A 24,145-nucleotide genomic window follows, 5' to 3' on the forward strand; every position below is an offset into this window, starting at 1 on the left:
ATTTTAAGTGTGTGTTTCTGGGTATGTCCGTTGATTGCTTCATCGTGGATTTAGGGATTTATAGATGTGTGACATTCTTTTAGCTAGTCTGCAGGCTAATAGTCATTAGCAGAGTACTTCTGTAAGCCTATAGCATGGTTCATTAAAACGCTTAATGTAAGGTTATATAAGCAAATTTAGCAAATGTGATGTATAATCACAAGGAATTTTTAAAGTGGTGTGTATCCATCTGTATGTAAGAAGGAATCATACTTTCTTCCTGGGGCTGAAAAATCTCATAGGCAGAAACTACAGCAATAAGACAATTGGTTTGTTGCAGAACTGGGAATAGCAGCAATATTTTTACCTTTTGTAGTGCTATACAGTTTTTACAACCTCAGTAAAGATGTTTTAATTCCTTATTTAGTTAGACTTGACAGAAAAAGAAAATGTTGCAGCATAGCCACACTAGAGGGATAAGTCTGCAGGGTAAATACATGCCAGGTTTGTGGTATGCATTATGCATTACATTCAGCACCTTCTAACCGGTAGTCAACATTTTGTCTTTGAAGTTTAGGTGCTTGTGTTATCTGAGAGGAAAACAGAATTTTTAATCTAGTCAAAAGGTATTTTTGGACTGTGGAAATAGCAGTGGTATTCTGCCTTGCAAGACAAAGAGGCTGATGTATCCAGAGTTCTGATAAACTGCTGCTGTCACAAAGATCACAAAGGGAACAAAAAATGGCACCATGTGACATTTTTCCCATTAACAGTGATTGTTACAATGATGGAGCACTTGAACTTTGTCCACTCTCGTTAGAGACCAAAGAGTTCATCATTGTTACTGGTTTCTCAGTACACGTTGTATTTCTTGATGTATCGAATGCTCTGTCTTTTCATACCTCATCCAAATGATGAAACTGCTGAGTTTTGACTAATCATCTGGGCAGCAGGAAAACTGTCAGGAGACCTTTCCTACTGAGTGACTGGAAGCCTAAACCCTAATCAAGAGACAATGTGGATAACTTCTGAAGAATGAATATAGAATAACGTATACAGAAAACACACTGCAGGTACCCAGGTAGTTATTCAATACTTTGTCTCCCTATGACTCAATGCAATACAGAAGCTTCTACCCAAGCAGGCATTCCTGTGTATAAAATGCTTTAAATAAATACTACGTATTTTTAAAATTATTTTTATCATCTCAAATACTTTTTTTTTTCTCCAATCTTTGCACTGCAATTCAGTGGTTCAAAACAAAGTTGGTTTATATCAAAAAGCTTTCTGAATGTCCCTGGATTTAGGAAGGGTTCGACTTTGAGTTTGACATTCATGCTTATCATTCATCTCTAAGATTGAACTACAACAAAAGCAGCTGTAGTAGCCCTCTGTGGGCGTTCTCGTTCCCTCCCTGACATTGACAGCTTGGAGCAATCTCTGTTTATTGCTCTGAGATGAGAAACGTGTTGATATTCAAGCATAAACCCATGTGGAATAGGCCTAGACTTAGATTTGGATTTGAAGTTCTTATAATTTAGACACTGTTTAGATAAGAACTGTGTAGCGCGTTGTTGGTGATTATGACCAAATATGTCTGAATTTGTGTAGAAATTCCCAGTGAAACTTGGGAGAAACAACAAAGGTCAAACTCTGAGTAGAATGAGGGGAAGAAATACAAGTTTTTGATTAGACAATTCAGCGCATGTCTTTTACCACTTCACTTGAGCTAGTAATGCTTTATTCCTTGGAAAATCATAATTTTCCTCCCTTTGGTCTGGCCATTACTGGGAGAGGACTGTGTCATGAAGGAAAGTGGCTGGTACATATTTCCAAGAAGTCGGAGTGCCTTTTGATTGGATCACAGTTTCATCTCTAATTTTATAAAGGTCTGAACCTTCTATTAACTGGCCTGATAAACAATATGAATATGAAACAGTTGTTAAGTAATCCTTTTTTTAGAGGTTTAAACATATGATCTGTTATTGGGACTACAGTGATATTCTGAATGAACATTATCATATGAAAAATCTTCACATTTTAAAGGTGTCTTCAGTAAATTCAAAAGGGTGGTTTCAGGATGTTCTATTTGTCCTCTTTCTGGAAGAAAATGTAATACAGGAGCAAATCTGCTTTTGTTGTGATTAGGTGGATATTCTGCTGTCTTCCGTTTTGCCACTATTTGAATTTTGCATTCTTTTTTTATTTCCTTAGTTGGATACTTTGATCTTTTAAAGGCTCTATTGTGCTTCAGCCAGAGATTCTTTTCAGCAAGACTTGGCTCTCCTATTATGTCTTCATTAGTGTTTGTGTTACAGCAATGCTTCCAGACTCAAGTAAGGAATAAAACCTTACTGTGCCAGGTGCTACAAAAAACACGTGGTAATAAATATAAAGAGCATTTGTTTACATGACTCACAAGACATGTACGCAACAGGAAGAGAAAGGTTGCGCAGCTGATTTGATGATAGAAAACTTGTTTTCAGAGAGCTACTTAGTTTTCTTGTTAGCAGGCATAGTTTGAATGTCTTAGTTTTAATTGAAGCTAAAAATGCTTGCTGTTTTTGAGGGGTCTGATGGTTCATTGAATTAATAATTGCATGTAGTTTTTAATCTGTGCAGCAGCTGTTCAAATCCAGCCCAGTCTGGAATCAGACTCAAACTATTGTAGTCCAATTGATGACTGTTGGGAGTAAGATTATCTTGTGTTGTATGCTTAAAGACTTGTGATGCTTGCTCTACAGAAATACTAATAAACATAGACAATATGATAAGATAGATCTCTGTCAACATCATAGTGAGTCTGAGCTACACCCCCCTGCTATACATATGCACACATAATTAGCTCCTAAGCTGCCTCAGAATAAATTCTAGAGTTTGCATGCAGGCACTGGAATAAAGGATATTGCTGTTTCTAAACCATTAATTAGAACTGCGGATTTTGTAGGATGTAAGCTTGCCATGGTGTACGGATTCTGTCAGTTAGGACTTGGACTGTCAATACAATATCTTTCATAAAACTAAATTCATTTAAGTTCTCTTTTGTTTGAAGTGACCTAGGACTTTTTAAAGTACATTAGACTCTGAGTATGTGTGAGAGACATAAAACTGGTGTGTATTTCAGTAGTCAGTACTTATTTGAAAGATACTGCTAAACTGCCATTAGATGATAAAGCCAACTTTCTTCTGGCCTTCAGAGTGGTTCTGACAAGGTATCTTTATATTAGGAACAAGAAACTTTTTACACTCTAAGGATAAAATTTGAAGTGAGCTAAAAATGTATTAGTATACAATTTTTAGTTTATGGAAATCATAACTTATGGATGAGTTATTTTTAAACAATTTTGGTACAGCATCTCTTGTTAGTCAAAAGAGGCATGAAATAAATTTTAAATCTGCTGTTCATGTAAACCGCAGGGCTGTCCTTAGGTTGTACAAGTGAAAGAAAGAAGAATGTAGTTTGGTAGGGGAAGTGGGGATACAGAAAAAGCAAGTAAAATATTTTTAGCTAAAGTATTATACACTTTCACTGGCTCTGGGTTAGTTTAATTGTTTTCTGCAGCTTGCCCAAAAGGGGATGGAGTTAAGATATTGATAGCGATTCACACTTGATCGAGATTTTGTTTGCATCTGGAAGCATGAGGGACATAATGATTTTCCCCGAATCTTGTAATAAATTTGCAGTATAGACAAAACTTAGGCCTTCAGTACCTTTGTTGCTGAGGTGCCTTTTCCTCTTTTGCACTCTGATAGGAAATTTGCTACAGATCATCTAAAAGCTTTTTTCCTTCCCTCTCTTAAGTCTTTTCTGCCTGCTCTTTTGTTACATTTATTATGTATGAAGTGTGGAATGAGATAAAATGGGGGTGTGACCTATTCAATCAGTCTCTTGGGCACCCACATAGTTTTAATTTCATCAGAAAGAGTGGAACTTGGCACGGTAGCTATTTTGCAGAACTGACAGTAGAATTGGGACCAAAGAGCTGGCAGTATTTATACTTTATGCACAAATAATCCCATAAATGTTGCGTGACTAGAGATAGTGCATCTCTTCTTCACACTTTTTATTTTATTGTAAATATATCGGGTTCATATTTACTAGAAAGGTATTACTATTACAATAAAAGTACTAAACATAATTCCTTTCGTCCTTTCCTTGTATACAGTACCCTATCTGGGAAGAAAGTCCTTAAGATAGGACTTAAGAACTTAGAGGAAGTGTAGTATTTTTGGTAGGCAATTCATTCACTACTGACGCTCATTTATTATGTGCATTGTGCCAGCACTACTTTTAGACAAATTTACAAATTCCTGAATTCAGCACTTTTCAAAAGTTAGAATGTAACAATTGTTATTTTTAGCAATCATTACCTAAGGATGTCTGTGTGCTTAGCTAAGGACAATGAAAAGATATATCCTGCTGTGCCTGCACAGGTGTTCAAAGCAGGGGTAGATCATAAGGGGAAAAATTAAAAAACTATTGCAAGCCTAAGAGTGAAGAGTTCAAACTTGTGACTCAGTCACAGTTTGGTCCTTACCCCCCTTTTAGTCCAGGAAGGAAGTAAGATGCGCCTGATGGAAACTGAAATATGTTTTGAAGGGAGATACTTGTGGTTATTCATAATATTATTACTCATGAAAATATTTACGTATAAAAGTATTTCAGGTTAACCAACTGTATTTTGCTATTAATCTCATCTTTTAAACGTTTATTCAATAATCAAAGTGGCAAACAAAGTATCACCCTGTAATAGACAACCTCTTGCCTTACAATTCAGCTTCTTCCAGTACTGTTCTGGAGGATATGTAAATATATGTCCTTACAGTGTCAGAACATTACAAGTAACAGTAGAATAAGGCTGAAGATGCAGCAAAGATGTATATGAGTAACTGTTGCCTGTAGTGTACTCCTGAGAGCAGTGTACTTCTCAGCTGCTTGGGATAATATAATTTATGCATCTGTTCCTCAGAGCTGTGTTGAAAATATTGGCAATATTTGACTTGCTAATGGCCTGTATTTGCTCTAATTTGGTATGCAATAAAGTAAATATTTGCATTTTAATAAAACTAAAGAAATTGGGGTTAAATCGAATGTCACTGTTATGTTTAGCAGAATGTTCATTGTGTATTTAAGTCAGGATCAGACCCTATGAAGCCTCTATGCAATTACAGAAAGCAATATAATACCTAAAAATAGAGTGCAGTGATTTTACATCATACCTGTTATATGGATGAAAATTGTTTCTGCTGGGAGTTAAATGTCCTACCTTGCATTTAGATGCTGATGTTTTCAATAAAGCTGTTAGAATAGCAGGGTAGGGATTGTCTTTACCATGTCTGCACTGTACCAAATCTACTTCCTCGCATTGACAGTCTTTACACGCCAGATATGGAAACAGCCCTTTAGTGAACGCTTAGTTTTCAGCATTTATGAAACTGTCAATCTTGGGCAGACCCCCGGGAGAAGGCCTGAGGGCCTTTCCTGTGCTGTGCAGATGGCTGAACTTCATTTTAATGATCACTGAGATTTCTGCATTCATAGACCTGCCTGTGAAATGAGGGGCTGGTTTTCTAGATCCTAATGAACAGCTGTGGTACTAATTGTCATTCTCACCAAGTTTTGGGCAAGCAGACAAAGACGGCATGAACTCTTGGAATAACCCAGCTGCGGGGCGTCCTGGCTGGTTGTGTCTGAAATACAACAGTGAGGTAGGGCAAGAAAGCGTTTGTTACCCTGTTTCGTGTCAGTGTTGTGAAAATTAGAGAAGTTTGCACTCCAGGGTTGCTAACCCAGCTTCTGTTACTGGTTCTGAATTAACGTTAAAAAAAGAAAGATTGTAAAGATATCTCTTGATCCCTGCTGAGTGGAAAAGAACAGTTAGCAGAGGAGATACACTTATAAGATCGCAGCACATCTGCCTTAATGATGTGCCTTCCAAGGCCGGGGCACTTTTTGAACTCTGCTGGTGCCCTGCAGGCCTTATAGTGGAGAAGTCTTTTTTTTAAATCTGTTTCATAACCTCTTTACCTGTTGGCTGTTATGACCTCCCATAGGCTCTGCAACACAGAAATATTTATAGATATTCTTGATGAAAGTCCCATAAAGACCTGATCTTCCTCTGTCACTCTTGTTAAAGTTACTATTTGTGTTATGACAAAGCTTAAATATTCTAGTCATTAACTAGCTCCAGTGGAATCTATAGATCTTAAATATAATTATCCCCAGGTTGCAGAAGGCAAAAATGAGACAATGAGAAGTGAAACGATGAGCCTAAATATAGACGTGTTTAGTAGCTGAGATGGAAAGAGCATCCAGAAATCCTGTATTTTAATATTAGATCTGGTACTGTGTTACAGATGGATATGGAGTGCTTTGTGTGAATGATAATTAGGTTCTTTGTGTTATTCATTTCATTGTCTGGTATTTGTGCTGTGGAGTGACTTATGTTCACATCCGGTTAATACTGTTTAAAGAAATTCCAATAGTGCATTAGAATAATGAAATTTCCTTTACAAAGCATTGGCTTTGTGCTACTTTGCTTCGTTGTAATCCAGAAAGGTGGAGTGGTGAAAACACAGATGTTAGATCCTTTCTTTTATTTCTGCTCTGTATTTGGTCCATAACATTGAGTCTTGCATGCGTGCCTCATTGCTCTCCCCCAGATAAAATGTAAAGCTGTATATGTGAACTTAGTAGGTTCAGCTGCAGGTTGTTCTTTTGATGATCTGGAATGCATTTTCCAGACACTTTCTTTTCAGCTAGTTGCATACGTCTACATAGCAAACTGCTAAATACTTCTAGAGGGTTGCATAACATGGTTTTGAATTACTTAAAATGCTTTGGTTATAGGTCTGTGTTATAATAATTTTAACTACACAACTGAATTTCTAAGTGATTGCTGTAAGCGACTAGAGAACAGAGCTTGTAGAGACACAAGCAGGTGTGGATTTTAACAGGAGAATTGAAAGAAATTGAACCTGAAAATTTGGACTTTAAACCTTAGTATATTTGCTGTGACAGCATTGTGTTGGGTCTAAGGCAGCCTTTCAGAGAAGGTTTTGGAAGTCAAGTAACTCAAATCACTTAAAGTAGATTAGAAAGATACACTAGAAAATGTAAGTGGGAAGCCGTCCTGTATTTCAACAGAAAATTTAATGTTTCATGTGTCTGATAAATGCAAGCAGTATGTTTAAAACTGTTGCAAATGTTAAGATGTATGGTCTGTGTATTTAAATTATTCACAGTTGACCCTACTTCTTTGGTTTCTGCAACAGCAGGAGCAAACAGAAGTTACTTGTTTCAATGTATGTACATTCCACATATGTGCACAATCTGGACTAATGCACATGCTACTGCTGTTTTTCTGTGTGTTACTGCTTCCTTTTTTTCACTTGCTTGCACTACACTTCTGGCTTTTGTGGTCTGGGTTGTTCAATTAGGAGAATTTCAGAGTCATTAAATAATCATCTCCCTTTGGTCTCACGATGTCTTTAGTTAAGCAGCTGATACTCCGCTAGCTCTGGTAGGCTCTATCAGGGTGGCCTTTAAAGTCTAATTAAAATAAGTCTTGTGTTCCGAAAACCTGGGGTACATCTCCATCCCCTCTTTCTCGGCTACTGATGAGGACAAATTCTGCATGTCAGCTTTAGCAAGGAATATGGAAAAAAGCAGCAAAGTGAGCATCATAGTGACAAGCTGCAGCTACCCTTTAGTGGAAGTGGGTGCAGCAGCATTAACCACTGCGATAAAGCAGCATGCACATAGAACAGGCCTAATTTGGGGCCCTGGAGTGATTCCATGCATGCATGGTGTTTTCAGTTTCTTGTTGTTTTTAGGTGGATGGAAAGGGCTTGTGTGTTTGTAACGTGAACAACTTGTTTCCACTTGGGTAATCACCAGAGCTCTAATGTTACGTGAAGGAGATTCAACCTCCATTTCTCTTCAGTTTTTTTCCTGCCATCTGTGGGAGGAGAAGGCAGGCATTAAGAAGGGAAGTTGTTTCAGCCTCTACAGCATAATGAAGACTTTCAGAAACCCGGGGAAGGGTAGAGTGTCTAATGGCTGGCAATTTCTGGGTATGGTGTAAAATCTGTGGTTACAGTATGGAGGCTTGCCTGCGCAGATGTAGACTGGGAGTCTTTTGGGGGAAGAAACAGCAGTTCTTTGAGAATTACTGTTACTGTGTAGCACTCAGCAGTATTGGTCCTAAGCAAAGTGCTGGAAAGAAGCATGAGGTCTTGACATTTCAGTGGCTTAACAGTGACTGGGAAAACAGTTTGATTCACTTGTTACAGTTGATTTTCTAAGCATGAGAATTTAATAGCACTGATGAAGGGAGATTACTATTCCTGCTATAATATCTTCCCAGTTTTGGTTTCTGTGAGATATTTTATGTGCCCTGTTCACTGGCGAGACAAACTGTAAGAGTCATTCCATGTAAAAATGATATAATGTTTTGTAAAAGCAAAATTACATTTGAGAAGGAGGTATCCATGTGTAATAAACAGAATAAGGAGGAAAATTACTGACAGAAAAAGGTGGGTTTATCTTTTGTGTAAGAACAACAGAATACATTTAGGAAATAGGAAACTGAATAAAATGATTTAGGACTGAGCTTCCTGAGAGATGGCCTTCAGCATTTGCAATTTACAGAGGTCTTTGTATTCCTGTAAACACAAAGAAGCTGCTGACAGGTGCTTAGCTTCAGTGCTTTTCCCATGCTTTAGTTCAGCCAAACCTAGATGTCTATACATAGCAAAACCTGCCTTATTTTCTTTGGAATAAGAGGGGAAGAATCTATCTACATATGCATGTATGTGTGTACTACTTTGTATGAGGACGTATTGAATATTTATGGTGAGATGGTAATTATATGAGTATGATATCTATCTGAGATTTTACATTTTAAATACAAATGATGGATTGGGAATAAGGATTTTGAATATTTACTGATATGTAGATTTACTTAAATATACATACCAGAGCAAAATTTAGAAAGGTATAGTAGTTTCTTTCCCTTGCTTATGTTACAGCAAAAGGTGTTTCTGATGAGCAGCAATTTGATCTAGAAGCTGACTTCCTTTTCAAGCTTTCCTGTGGTTTTTCACCAGATAAATGTCAGCCAGCAGAATTTCTGGTGATAAATTTGTAATGTCATTCATTAGCTTGGGACTCAAAGTGACCAAGTTGCAGCCCTTAAGAATTGTGCTGCTTTGCCAGTTTCTCCTTCAACTCTGTGTTCTATAACCATCTTGAGACTTCATCTTGAGCAGTGGCAGAAAGCAGAGGTCGTTATCTGAATCAGGGTGTTCCTCGTTCAAAATAGAAATATATACTGTTTATATCCTAACATATTTACCATACAGTTTATATCCTAACATGTTTACCATCTGACAGCTTCATATGCTCTCCCAGAAATGAATTAAAGACGTTAGTTTAATTCCTATTGCATAGCTATCTGTATCACAGAAGTTACTATTGCAGTTGACTACCTCAGCAGAAACAACAAGGATTGACTGTTGCTTGTTTCTCAAACAGCTCTCTTCTCTCCAGGAGCTGAATCCCGTGTTTGCTAAAGTTGATTGAAAGTTTCCATTGGTTTCAGAGGACATTATGTCAAACTGCAGGATGATTCTTACAGCCAAGAACTGAGGCAATGTTATTTTTTAGTTATTTAGTTATTCAGCTATTCAATTTACTTTTCCTCACAAGCCTTGCTGTTAGTACCTTTCTACACTTTCTGCTTTCGATTCTCGCACCTCCTTTTAGATTTGGTCTCTTAGGTAAATCACCTGAATATAAACTGCAAGTGGACTTGCAGGCTGGGCTTTGTTTGCTTCTTTGCATGAATTCTCTTCAGAAACTGTTTTATTTATGTCCACAGGAATGTATCATTCCAAGAAAAGGATGAAGAGACATAAATGACCCATTTGTTGTTCTATCAAAAGCATAGGTAGATTTAATTTACACCAGAAACTGTGACTGGAAAGTGAGTCCGTTTCTGAGAGTCCACTGCTTCCTTTGTTTCCTTTCTAGCTTCACAGCAGATGTTTTGTTTTGTTTTGTTTTTTGTGCACTGCATAAATTTTCACCATGGGTTTCCTTCCCTGTTATTACCAGCCAGCCCACTGGTCAGGCATCAGGGTTGTGTTCTTGCTAAGTTTGTGGATTGTGTTGGATTCAGAAATCAAATATGTGATAATGAATATAATATGCTTTTAAGTCTTGTGATGTTTAGAATCATAGAATCATAGAATCATAGAATCATAGAGGTTGGAAAAGACCTCTAAGATCATCGTGTCCAACCGTCAACCCAACACCACCATGCCCACTACACCATGTCCCTAAGGGCCTCATCTACACGTCTTTTAAATACCTCCAGGGATGGTGACTCCACCACTTCCCTGGGCAGCCTGTTCCAAGGCCTGACCACTCTTTCAGTAAAGAAATTTTTCCTAATGTTCAATCTAAACCTCCCTTGGCACAACTTGAGGCCATTTCCTCTTGTCCTATCGCTAGTTACTTGGGAGAAGAGACCAACACCCACCTCGCTACAACCTCCTTTCAGGTAGTTGTAGAGCGCGATGAGGTCTCCCCTCAGCCTCCTCTTCTCCAGGCTAAACAACCCCAGTTCCCTCAGCCGCTCCTCATAAGACTTGTGCTCCAGGCCCTTCACCAGCTTCGTTGCCCTCCTCTGGACGCGCTCCAGCACCTCCATGTCCTTCTTGTAGTGAGGGGCCCAAAACTGAACACAGTATTCGAGGTGCGGCCTCACCAGTGCCGAGTACAGGGGCACGATCACCTCCCTATTCCTGCTGGCCACACTATTTCTGATACAGGCCAGGATGCCGTTGGCCTTCTTGGCCACCTGAGCACACTGCCGGCTCATGTTCAGCCGGCTGTCAACCAGTACCCCCAGGTCCTTTTCCTCTGGGCAGCTTTCCAGCCACTCTTCCCCAAGCCTGTAGCGTTGCCTGGGGTTGTTGTGGCCGAAGTGCAGGACCCGGCACTTGGCTTTGTTGAACCTCATACAATTGGCCTCAGCCCATCGATCCAGCCTGTCCAGGTCCCTCTGCAGAGCCTTCCTACCCTCCAGCAGATCAACACTCCCGCCCAACTTGGTGTCGTCTGCAAACTTACTGAGGGAGCACTCGATCCCCTCGTCCAGATCATTGATGAAGATATTGAACAGGACCGGCCCCAAAACTGAGCCCTGGGGAACACCGCTCGTGACCGGCTGCCAACTGGATTTAACTCCGTTCACCACAACTCTCTGGGCTCGGCCGTCCAGCCAGTTTTTTACCCAGCGAAGAGTGTACCTGTCTAGGCCGTGAGCCGCCAGCTTCTCTAGGAGAATGCTGTGGGAGACAGTGTCAAAGGCCTTACTGAAGTCCAAGTAGACCACATCCACTGCCTTTCCCTCATCCACTAGGCGGGTCACCTGGTCATAGAAGGAGATCAGGTTGGTCAAGCAGGACCTGCCTTCCATGAACCCGTGCTGGCTGGGCCTGATCCCCTGGTTGTCCCGGACATGGCTCGTGAGCACCCTCAAAACCAACCGCTCCATGATCTTCCCCGGCACCGAGGTCAGGCTGACCGGCCTGTAGTTCCCCGGATCCTCCTTCCGGCCCTTCTTGTAGATGGGAGTCACATTGGCGAGCCTCCAGTCGTCCGGGACTTCCCCAGTTAACCAGGACTGCTGGTAAATGATGGAGAGCGGCTCGGCAAGCTCCTCCGCCAGCTCCCTCAGAACTCTCGGGTGGATCCCATCCGGCCCCATAGACTTGTGAACATCCAGGTGGCATAGCAGGTCATGAACTTCATCCTCTTGAATTATGGGGGGTTTATCCTGCTTGTCGTCCCTGTCTTCCAGCTCAGGGGGCTGAGTACCCTGAGGATAACCATTCTGACTACTAAAGACTGAAGCAAAGAAGGCGTTGAGTACCTCAGCCTTTTCCTCATCCTTGGTGGCAACGTTCCCCCCCGCATCCAATAGAGGATGGAGATTCTCCTTGGCTCTCCTTTTGTCATTAACATACTTATAAAAGCATTTTTTGTTGTCTCTCACGACAGTGGCCAGGTGGAGTTCTAGCTGGGCTTTTGCCTTTCTAATTTCCTCTCTGCACGACCTAACGCGATCCCTGTACTCTTCCTGAGTTGCCTGACCCTTCCTCCACAAGTGATAAACTCTCCTTTTTTCCCTGAGTCCCAGCCAGAGCTCCCCATTCAGCCAGGCCGGTCGCCTTCCCCGCCCGCACTTCTTGCGGCACATGGGGACAGCCCGCTCCTGCGCCTTTAAGACTTCCTTCTTGAAGAACGTCCAGCCTTCCTGGACCCCTTTGCCCTTCAGGACCGTCTCCCAAGGGATCCTCTCGACCAGTGTCCTGAGCAGGCCAAAGTCCGCCCGCCGGAAGTCCATGGTAGCGGTTTTGCTGGCCCCCCTCTTTACTTCACCAAGTATCGAGAATTCTACCATTTCATGGTCGCTAAGCCCAAGCCGGCCTCCGACCACCACATCTCCCACCAGCCCTTCTCTGTTCGTGAACAGCAGGTCAAGCGAGGCATCTCCCCTGGTGGGCTCGCTTACCAGCTGCGTCAGGAAGTTATCCTCCACACACTCCAGGAACCTCCTCGACTGTTTCCTCTCTGCCGTGTGGTATTTCCAGCAGACATCCGGAAAGTTGAAGTCCCCCACAAGAACAAGGGCTAGCGACTGGGAGACTTCTGCCAGCCTCTGGTAGAATATTTCGTCTGCCTCCTCTTCCTGGCCAGGTGGTCTATAACAGACCCCCAGCAGGATATCTGCCTTGTTGGCCTTCCCCCTCATCCTTACCCACAAGCACTCGACCTCGTCATCACTATCATGGAGCTCTAGACAGTCGAAGCATTCCCTAACATACAGGGCTACTCCACCGCCTCTCCTTCCTCGCCTGTCCCTTCTGAAAAGCTTATAGCCGTCCATTGCAGCACTCCAATCGTGCGACTCATCCCACCACGTTTCCGTGATGGCGACTAAGTCATAGCTACCCCGCTGCACAATGGCTTCCAGCTCCTCCTGTTTGCCGCCCATGCTGCGTGCATTGGTATAGATGCACTTGAGCTGGGCTGCCGATTTCTCCCCCGACAATGGCGTGCGGACCCTAGGCTCTTCTCTAGAGAGCCTGGTTTTATCCCCGTCCCCCTTCAAATCTAGTTTAAAGCCCTCTCGATGAGCCCGGCCAACTCACACGCGAGAATCCTTTTCCCCCTGCGAGACAGCTGAACTCCGTCCGTCGCCAGCAGGCCCGGTGCCATGTAAACCTCCCCGTGGTCAAAGAAGCCAAAATTCTGTTGATGGCACCAGCCCCTGAGCCACGTGTTGATCCGATGAGTTTTCCTGTTCCTTTCGGTGTTCCGCCCCGCCACTAAAGGGATCGAGGAAAAAACTACCTGTGCTCCCAATCCTCCTACCAGTCGCCCCAGCGCCCTGAAGTCCCTTTTGATCCCTTCGGGACTTCTCCCTGCAACCTCCTCACTGCCAGCCTGTATAACCAGTAGCGGGTAGTAATCGGAGGCCTGCACGAGACTAGGGAGTTTCCTAGTAATGTCCTTCACCCGGGCCCCAGGGAGGCAGCAGACTTCCCTGTGGGATGGGTCCGGCCGACAAATTGGGCCCTCGGTCCCCCTCAGAAGGGAATCACCAATGACAATTACCCTCCTTTTTTTCTTAGCGGAGGCAGTCGTAATTTGTGGGGCTGGCTGCCTCTCCTCGGGCAACCCCCTGGATGGGCCTTCATCTTCGTCCTCGTTCGTCTGGCCCTCAAGTTCCAGAGCCCCGTATCTGTTGTGTAGGGGCAGCTGGGAAGGTTGAGGCGAGGAAGGCCGGCCGGGGGTTCGCCTGGCGCCCCGAGCAGGGACCTGTGTCCATTCCCCTCCGTCGCCTGGGTCTCCTCCTTCTGCCTGGTGGCAAGAGGGCAGGGGTTCCTCCGCTTCTTGCGGAGCCTCCGTGTGCTGCCCTCGCCTCAGGGATGGCAGGGTGCGGCTCCACCAATCTATCTCTCTCTCGCACTCCCTGATGCTCCTTAGCCTCTCCACTTCCTCCTTCAGCTCTGCCACCAGGCTGAGCAGATCATCCACCTGGTCGCAACGCACGCAGGCGTCGTCTCTGCTGCCCTCCTGTACCAGGGACAGCCTCAGGCACTCCCTGCAGCCGGAGGCCTGGACAGATGTGTGTTTGCGTAGGGGCTCCGTCTGGGTCGCCACGTTTCTCCTGGCGATGGCTTTCGGCCGAGTGGATACCATGGCCAGGTGGGTAGACGTACATCATGAAGACCTTTCTTGTCTGCAATTTGTGATGAAGATGAATCATTCTTTGGAGAAAGGTTATAGTCATGTTGTAAATCATGTTTTTCATTCTAAAAATGAAAAAAAAAAATCCAGCAGTGATAAATAACTACCATCTGGAATCTGAACTATTATGATTTGTCATCCACATAAGATAAGCTTTTGAGAATGTTTAAGTTGAAGGCATAGACAGAGGTACACAAATGTGTTAACTACTTTAAGTAGCGAAGTTAAATGAAAGTAAAAAAAAATGTTCCATGTGAGGTGGAAAGATTCCTAAAACCAAGAAGATGGAATTCATTGCAGCACAGCTGTATGGGAGTAGGAAGGCATTGGGAGTAGCTGTATAGTAGGTTTCACATTGCTTAAAAAAGTAGGGCTCACTTTAATTATTTGACAGATGAAAATGAATTTACATCAAAAGAAGCCCCTGAAATGCTTTTTGTGATTTAACTTTGGTTGGTGTAGCTCCAAAACACAGCAAGAAATGCAGATGAAGTCTGTATGGGATTGTCTAGCTTTGAGAAATATGTACTGTGGAAAATTAATCTCTTCTGTGACTTGAATGAAGAAGAGAAATAGAGATTTCTGAGAAAAAGCATTGGAAGAAAACAAGAGAGGAAAGCCAGCTAAGGAAATGGGAAAGCAGTGAAAAAAGCAAAATGCCTTTAGAAATAACTACTCTGAATCAACATCACACAAATTTCTGTTTCTGCCAGCTGCGCACTCACTTTCTTTTTTAATAGAAAGAATCATCTTGGGTCTGAAACAAGTAGTGTGGGGAGCCGTGGATTTACTAAGAAAGTGAGTTTCTTGTCGTAGTGGGTTTTAGCTCGCAATGCTGACTGAGTAATGGATTTGATCTCTTTAGGGTGTATATAACGTATCAAAATGGTAGAAGCAGCCTTTTTCCAAGGATGCTCCTCCAATATTGAAGTGAAACTTCAGTAATAGCTTTATTATTTCCTTTCTGAATGCATCAGTAATGAAACTTACTTCTTTAAGAACTCTTTTACAGGCATTCATTTAGTCTCACAGTGCTTCCTGTGAGGGAGGCAGTAAGTGTATTCTACGTTTTGTAGACAGAAATCTGGAGCACCAGCTAAGACAGTAAATGATTTGTCCCGTGCCTCTCAACAAGGCGCTGGAGTACAGCCATGGTCAGAACCTGGACAAACCTGGCACTGCGTCTTGTGCTCATTGCTCCTAGCCACGCTGTCTGTCAACTGAGTTATGTCTAGGGACAGACAGAGGCACACAGGTGACTTGCAGATATGGTTTGTTTTCTGAAAAACTGCTTAGGTGACTAAAATCAAAGCATGTTTTACTGACATCTGTTATTTCTGTTCCTTTCTTTTTAGCTGGTGTTGCCGGAGTACTCTATCCATAGTCTTTTCTGCATAATGTTTTTGTGCGCTCAAGAGTGGCTCACACTGGGGTTGAATGTTCCTTTGCTTTTTTATCACTTCTGGAGGTAAGCCCATCTTCTATATGCTGACTGCTTGTTAGCCTTATTTGCCAACTCAGCACACATGCAGACTGTATGAACTATGAAGTGCAGTGATAGGAGTATGGCTGAATATCTTTTGCCTAGAAGCTTTGCCTATAAGCAGCTGAAACTTATGTTTCCAGAAAAAAGTAAATATTTTTCCTGGACATTCAGAATGGGTAAAGAAAACATATAATAATATAAATGTGGCTTTCAGTTACTAACTTAGATAAATATTCCAAAGGGCGTTAGGATGTACTCACCACAACTGAATGATAACTTGGAAATTAAATAGGCTGGAATGTGAAAGTGGAACTTGGTGAGGCTCTAAATGCTTCACAGATAAGGAGTTGTAGGGCAGTTCATATCTGAAAGATCTTGCACCTATTCATTCAGGCCTAGCAAGAAAACTTTTCCATTGGAGTTGTGAAATAGAGACTGGGCAGGTTGACAGAATTTTGCGTCTCATCTTCTTTGGCAGCTTTATGCTTTTTTTTTGCAGTATAAAATAAGTTGTTTCTTGGTGTACAGTAGAGACTTTCTGTTCTGCAAGAGAAGTGTCTCTTAGAGACTCTTGGAGTAAGGATTGCAGTAGATGAAGAGTTGTTGTCTTCACCCTGCCCACGTGAAAAAGCGGGGAGTGTTTCCACTCTGAATCTCTGCTCTGTGCTTATATTCACTGAGGGGCTTTCAGAGCCTCTTTTGATCTGAAAGATCTGTAAGACCTGCTGTTGAGCAGCTTTAATGTTTTCTGGATAGGCAGTGCAGCTGCTACTGCTTCACCTTCCTCTGCATTCTAGTGGAGGATCAGCCTTCTGTTGCCTCTGAAGATAACGAAGAGACATCAGTTTTTGTGGCTGTCAATCTGGAGTCTTCACTAGTTTTGCATTTCCACAATGTTTGTAAAAGCACAGATGATTTTTGTCTGTCAGGGTCTCTTTTGTGTTACAAAGATACATATGGCAGCAGATAGCTCCTGTTGTGAAGTAGCTTGAAGAATAATTCTGTAAAGAAGGCAAAACCATTATCTCAACTAGGAACTAAAAAGTAGTAGCTTTCTTACACTATTTCCTGCAAAAGGCTGGTAGTAATGCAGAGTCATATGATAAAATCTATTATTCAGAAGTTAGAGTCACAGTATAGTTCTCAGAAAGCTAAATGGAGTGAAGCTACGAGTGCTTTTCTCCCTATTGGTTGGGTGCAATAAAAATAATAATGTTTTATGGTACTGTTTTACTAAGGGTTAACAACCAAAGTGTGACAATAATACTGGTTTAAAAAGTTAAAAAAAAAAAAAATTCTGTTTTATGTCCAAGGTGAAAATGATCAGACTCTAAATAATGATATCAACTTTTAGAGAGAACTTTTGATTTTCTTTGTTTCCATGGTTCTCCATATGCTTTGCTGTAATTACTCCATAATTTCTGCTGTTTTAACCACAGACAGGTTTGGGTTCATTGTAAAAGTTCTGCACAAAACCATGGGAAGATACTGTGCAATATCTTCATCCCAATGAAGATGATTAAGCGAGGTTTCACCTGTGGTCACTGTAAACGAATTTGCAGTGTTATTAGAGATTGTAAGTGGATGTGACTAATATTGGGAAGAAGGAAGGGAGGAAGGCAAGGTTATTATGAGAACATTTACTTTCAAAGTTTGCTGCTGGTCACTTGTATGGGGGTTTTATGTCTCTCTATCTGTCTGTCTGTCTGTCTATCTATAAGCAATCCCAGCAATCTTCAGTGGTTACATTGCTATTTCAAAGCAACAGAAATAACAATATTTCATCTGATTTGTGCTGATCTTAAAGCAGTTCATTAACTTTGTTGAGGACTTCTTTTTTGGTTTGCTTTTGCTTTTTACTGCAAAGTAGCTGAGACAAAAGATTCTTTGCCAAAAAAGTTCTTTTGTCAGGATTTTCTCAAACATCCAGTCATTGCTGAGAATAATCAGAAATTTCTCCTATGTAAGAAGAAAAACATTTTCCAATTAAAATTATTTGGATGATAAATTTTTGAGCAGTGCTACATGTAAAAAACATTAGTCAGCCAGCTCTTATATTACTCCATATTGACTTTTTTCCTTTTCAGAGTTGGAGGAACTTAGCTATCAGTTGGTTGAGGCTGTCACCTTTCATCATGTCTGAAATCAGTTGTGTAGATGCAGTCAAAGCCCAGTAATCCTTCCTCCATGCTTTGATCACAAGCCACCACATATTGTCACTCACAATATGTAAGTTATTCATGACTAAGCCAGAAATAACTATATAGGAAGGGGGAATGTTTCAATCTAAAGAATTAATAGAACACAGAAAGTCCACATTCATGAATTGTTTGGTTCTATAAAAACCGTCTGTTTAGACTAGCAGTCCTGATTTTAACAACGTCTGGAAATAGAGGCTTGAAAAAGAGAGGAAAATTCCTCCTATATCGTGAAAGATGGTTGTCTTCTAAGCTGGTGATCAGGAAGATGTATATCTGCACATATTTAATATAGAAAGCTACAGAGTCATTCTAGATGTCTTCTCCTGCTCTTTCAGGTATTTTCGTTGCCCAGCAGATAGTTCAGAGCTAGCATATGATCCACCTGCAGTCATGAATGCAGATACTTTGAGTTACTGTCAAAAAGAAGCCTGGTGTAAGCTAGCTTTCTATCTCCTTTCCTTCTTCTACTATCTGTACTGGTAAGTCTGGTCATTTCACTAAGGAAATAGTAGCTGCTTTTCATTTGACATGTGAAATTGTATTTAGGAATGACTGGAATCAGTTGGCTTATTTCCTTAGTCTTATAAAACTTGCTTCTGATCTTGATTCAAGGAAGCATGCCCACTTACAGGAGCATGTGCTTATATCTGCTGGCACCTCGGTACAGAATATTAAGCATTTTATCTAAGGCCTGAGCCAGGCCCCAGGGCCAACCCAAGGAAAAAATTTTTGCTCCTCCGCCTAGACTCTTAGGATGAGTGAAATAGCAAATGTTATGATAATGACATTACATCAAATAAAAATTATAATATTCTTATGATTCAAGAGAATCATAAGAAAAATACTACATCTACTGGTGTAGTGATGCTCAAGATGGTAAGTAAATGGGTAGGTAGATGGTGGGTAGGAACATGGGGTGCACCATGCCTGTAGTCATTCCTACAGCCTCCCTTTCATTACAGTGTAAGCCTGCGCGTGGTCCAAACCCCTAATTTAAGCACATTCTTGAAGATACGTACCCCAGTTGTGTGTTATCCCCCCTGCCCCTTTCAGCTGTCAGATGTCCTTAGTGCACAGTCACAAATGCCCAGTGCAAGAATACGTGAGGATCATATTTAAGGTAAGCCTTGGCAGAATCCCTGTGCTTTTAGTCACCCCTGTAATCACACCATAAAACTACTTGACAAAAAAGGTTAAGACACTTTAAATGGAGGTACTGTTTTATGATGCCTTTATTCTACTCCTTCTTCCATAATGTATTTGCATAGAGTGCCTCTTCAAGCCAGTCTTGCATACAGTAATCCCTCTGTAAGGCAAGTTTGTATGCTAGTGGAAGAAGATAAATGTTGTTTCCCCTTTGGTCACTGGTCAGTTATCTGTTGTGTTGTTCTCCATATCTTGAGGAGTCATTGCTGCAGGTTGTTGTTTCTCAATATTACTTTTAAATATTATTGACAACAAAGTTTTCTGTCCACGTATCCATGTGTATGTGCCTGCGTCTGCATACATGAGAGAGAGAAAGAAAGTAGAGGGCCCAGACTTACAGAACCTGGTAGATGCCTAAGTCACACTGAGATGGATGGGGCATGAGAATCCGAGCAGGAGTTTAGCATCCAGTAGCTTTGTGGGTTTGGGCTGAGCGCCTTTGCCTGCCAGTCCTCTTCATGGGGGCAAGAGTGGAAGCATGGCAGTTATGCTAGACAAGCTCTGTTGGTAGTGCAAGGAGAGATGGCAAGGCATGGCTGGAGAGAGAAGCATTTTTAACCCCCATTTTTGTTTTGGCTAAAAGACCCTGTCAAAGTCAGCTGTGTAGTGTGATCTAGCATTTCTGCTGGGACTCTGCTGTTGTGCAGCTTCCTCTGAGCCCTGCTTCCTTCATTCTAAAATGTGGCCATAAGCCAAAATCCACTGCCTGGTGCTAAATAAAATAATATTAATTACATTCAATTTTGCTGTGTTTTCCTGGGTATTTTCAGAATTAGAATTGCAGTAAAATGGAGCTGTGGCAATATACTGCGATTTCTTTGCTTTTCAGAGTTGCATTTAATATGTATGGATTCACTCCAGCTGGTGCCTGCTTTTTATGTTTCTTCTACTGCATGGAGTTTTTTCCAAAGGAAACAAAATAATGCAGTTTCATGGGAAACCTTGCCTGCCCTGCTGAGAGTTGCTGGTTGAAGTTTTAAAGATCAAACACACTAAAGCAAAATGGTTTTGTCTCTTTGCTGTTCAAATTCAGGCATCAGACTGCCTTTAATAAGCTCAAACACAGCTTGTGTTGTTGATAATGAATTTGTTATTTCTTGAATGCTTTTTGATACCCATCTTGAATACACCATAATTAAGATGCTTTAGAGAGAGAGAAAGAGTGCAAAGGAAAGCACAGGCCGTTACAGTCAGATCTGAGGAACAGACAGTAAAGGGTTATAAAAATCAAAGTGCTCTGTATGCTTCAAAAGGATACTTTCATATTGTGTCTTTCTTTTACATACAGCATGATCTACACTTTGGTGAGCTCTTAACTGAAAGATCATCATTAAAGACTGAAAACAACAAAGGCTGGAAGTGCAAGGACGAGTAAACCAAATGAAGCATGATTAAAAAAAAAAGCAGAGAGGAAAACTTTGAACCCAAGAAGTAAATAGAGTATGTGAAAGAGAGACCCAGCAAGAAGAACCAGAATACCATGGGAGAATGGCTGAGTTAACTCTGTTTATCTCCTGTTTCTCAATGCGTTGCAGTAAATGACTTTTAAAACCCAAACAAAACAAAAACCAAATGCAACAAGGTGGGCCAAGTCACACAACTATTCACCTCTCCAGGGATAATGCTGCTTGGTTTAGTGGATTCATTATAAACTATAGTCCATGCTGTCTTCCAGGGAGCAAAGTTTCTTTTCTCAATGACTGTTCTGGACTGAGGAAGCAGAGGACAAGATCATCTTACACAGAAAGAACAGCTATACAACACATTCTGAAAATGAGCACCGACTGGAGTTCAGATAAGATGTGTGACTGTTCTGCAGGGATGTTCACATGACACGAATCAAACAGGGATGTCGGACCTTGTCGAATTGCTTCAGTGTTTTTTTTTCCACCCATAACAACAATAACAAAAGAATTTGCAGTTGCAGTGTTCTGTTTTCTAGTGATATGCTGTTCCTGTAGGTGAACATCCAGTATATTTCTGTACTTCATTTGTGATGCACCAATAACATACAGTGATATGTATAAATACATTGGATTTGACCTAATCATGCCAAGCACTTGTCAGAATCGTGTTCCTCTGACGGCAAAAAAAAAAAGGTAAAAGCTACATATATTAAGGAGCATTGTAACATAGGTATTGTATTCATCACAATGCTGGATAACAAAATACTGGACCAGCTAATTGTGGTCTGTAATTCTGTTTTGCAGCTTTATTTCTGCTGTCAAATTTAAGCTGAAACAAATATACAGAATGTTTTTGTCTTGTATGAGGTTCGTATTGAAAGATGTTCAGTTTTTTATAATTTAAAAGTTTTTAAATTTTGTGATGTATTTCTCATTTAAATTCATATATATGGGCTGTATAAATTTATATATATGTATATACAAATACACATCTACATAAATACTCACAATCTATTTCTATTTTAGCTTAATCTATTTGATTGACATGTCAAAGGCATCAAGTGTCCAGAACTGCTGCTAAATATATTTCAGCGCTGAACCTAGTGGAACAGGGCTGGTTCCTTTAAAGCCACTATGGTATTTCAATGCAGCCACTGGTGCTCTGGGTAGTAGGCAAGCCTGTAAGAACAAGACTCACACCAGCGCATGCACAGAGACCACTTGGATCTTGTTGTGAATGAGCTAATAAAGTAAGTTGCTACCAGAGATGCTGCAGAGAACAGTGCAGAGAGGCCCATCTGTACCCCTGCTTGGTTACAGGTGGTCTTGTTAGCACTAGCTCATTGTTGACCCTGCCAAATTTGGTCTGGCTATTGAGAGCCAATAGATTGTTCCTGTACCAAACTCTGAGGACTTTTTAGTCTGGGCACAGGACTTCAGCAGGAGAGATGCAGTCTCACATTCAGTACTGCCTCTCTGCTAACATATCCTGTTTCAGAGCATGGTGCAGAAGCAATGGCTCATCTCATGTCTGGCAAGGTCCAAACTGAGCTGGAGTTACTGCATGTGTACAGTGCCAAGACTCTTTCTGGTTTGGTCTGGCTATGTAACAAAACTAAATCCTGTTAGCCTGCAAAGCACAGCTGCTGCATGCAAACTGCTCGTGGACCATGCCAACACCCGAATCATGCCTGGGCATTGCTTGGAAGAGTGCTAGCTGGCCTGCAACCAAAATTGTACCATGGGTCATTCTAACAATATTTAGATGATCAAGTTGTCCCAAGTGCTGACATTCTTTAATTTACAAGTACAGACATAGCCAGTAGGTCATACTGGATGTAGTTTAACTTCTTACAACATAGCATTCCCAGTTCTGGAAGCACACAACAAAGCTGCCAGATAAGGTTACTTGGGAAGCTAATTTGGGATCTGATGGTTCATTAGTTTGGATTGCACATACTACAGAAGTGGCTAAACTGCTCTTGAAATCACACCGACCCTGCAATCAATGCAGATGTATTCGCTTGGACTGTGTGCTTGAGATAAGAAACTTTGCTGGGTTATTACAGAGCTCACCAATAAAGCTCTGCTGCCATGGTATAATGAATGCACAACCCATTAAAAAAAAAAATTGTTTAATATGAGGATACTTTCCCTTTCATTGAATTTAGTGAAGCTTCTCTTTAGCAGAAATCATTTATGAAACTGGCCAAAGCATTATTTGGAGGAAATGATTAATGTAAGACATGTATCTCCAACCCAGAACTCAAGAGTAATGAGATCTTCCAAGGTGTCTGGAAGTATCAAGAAGCTACTAATGCTGTGGACCTCACAGACAACAGAGTAAGATACAGCCCTTAGCATGTTCCTTGCTCTGTGTTGTTACCCAGGTGAGTTGCAGTATCTTGCTGGGTTACTCCAACAGACTACCACCACTCGGCTGCAGTCCAGTGCTAAACCATTACATGCTGTAGTGGCAGGTACCATATGAATACTGGTATTCAAATTAGTAATTTTCTTACAGTGACAGGGTTGTCTCCCTGGATTTGTCAAAGGGTACAAAAAAACCAAAGTTTTTTTCTAAAGTCAAATAGCTCTGTTATATAACAGGAAGTGTATGATTACTGTAAAAAGTCCAGAAATTTACCTTGGATTCTTCTGTGTTGTGGCTGTGTGGTCTGGCCTCTGAACACTTGTGCCCACATATAGTGGGTGTTCTCAAGACCAGATTTGTCATTTTTTCTGTTGGACTTGCCAGCCATATTAGAAGAGTAGAAGCACAAATAGAGGAAGGAAGAATGAGGGATACAAGATTATCTGTTGCCCTCTTAATCCCTGGCCATGTATCTGGCTAAACACAAGCTAAGCATACTTTGACCAAAGCAAGGGAGGTAAAGAACTGCATAGCTGTTAGTGAAGAACAGAAAAAATGCTGTGAACTTTGGTCACAAGGCAGTCTCTTCCCCATGTCACAGTTCTAAGTGAGAAATAATCTATGCTATATCCCTTTTGTCTCCAGTTCCTCCTTGTTGGTTGGTGGAGGCTAGAGATTTCTTCCCCAAGCCTGCTCCCTTCCTGCCTCTTTTCCTGGAAGGATGAATGTCTTTACTTAGGAACAGCAGTTTTCTTCTCTCACATCCTCTAGTGATACAGATAAATCCCACAAAAGTCATAAGAAAACATGTCATCTTCCTTTGCTCCTTTGAACAAGTGTGCAATGAGCACACGCTTAAATGAGTATTCATTTTCCTCATTTGCACCATCTGTAAAGTGAGAATGGTGATACCTAGCTTGTGAAATCTTTCCATACATATGATACTCTTATTTTTTCTTTCATAACTGTTGAATCTGCTTAAAGGCAAAAGGTAGGAGATGGAAAAACAAACTGTGAGAGGATGAGACCCAAATGAGCTGCTTACAAAAGGGGTAGCTATACAGTGTGCTGGCCTGTAGCTGCCTGTTCCTGGGAGTGATGAAAAGGCAGCCTGTTGGCAAGGTGTTGCTCTGTGGTTCTGCCCGTCCTATTTATAGTCAGGTA

The 24,145-nt window shown here is 41.4% G+C and overlaps 1 protein-coding gene across 1 annotated transcript in view; it reads left to right on the forward strand.

Annotated features, from left to right (window-relative positions):
• CNIH3 (cornichon family AMPA receptor auxiliary protein 3) overlaps positions 1–21,547 on the forward strand; it is a 58,006-nt gene extending 36,459 nt beyond the window's left edge. The window contains 4 exon segments of the mRNA XM_075147223.1: positions 9,533–9,593; positions 15,662–15,776; positions 18,331–18,474; positions 20,490–21,547. Of these exon segments, the coding sequence (XP_075003324.1) occupies positions 9,533–9,593; positions 15,662–15,776; positions 18,331–18,474; positions 20,490–20,517 (348 nt within the window). The 3' untranslated portion in view covers positions 20,518–21,547.
• Positions 21,548–24,145: the final 2,598 nt, after the last annotated feature.

Source organism: Calonectris borealis, chromosome 3 (genome assembly GCF_964195595.1).
Source record: "Calonectris borealis chromosome 3, bCalBor7.hap1.2, whole genome shotgun sequence".
NCBI classification, from domain to species: Eukaryota; Metazoa; Chordata; class Aves; order Procellariiformes; family Procellariidae; genus Calonectris; species Calonectris borealis.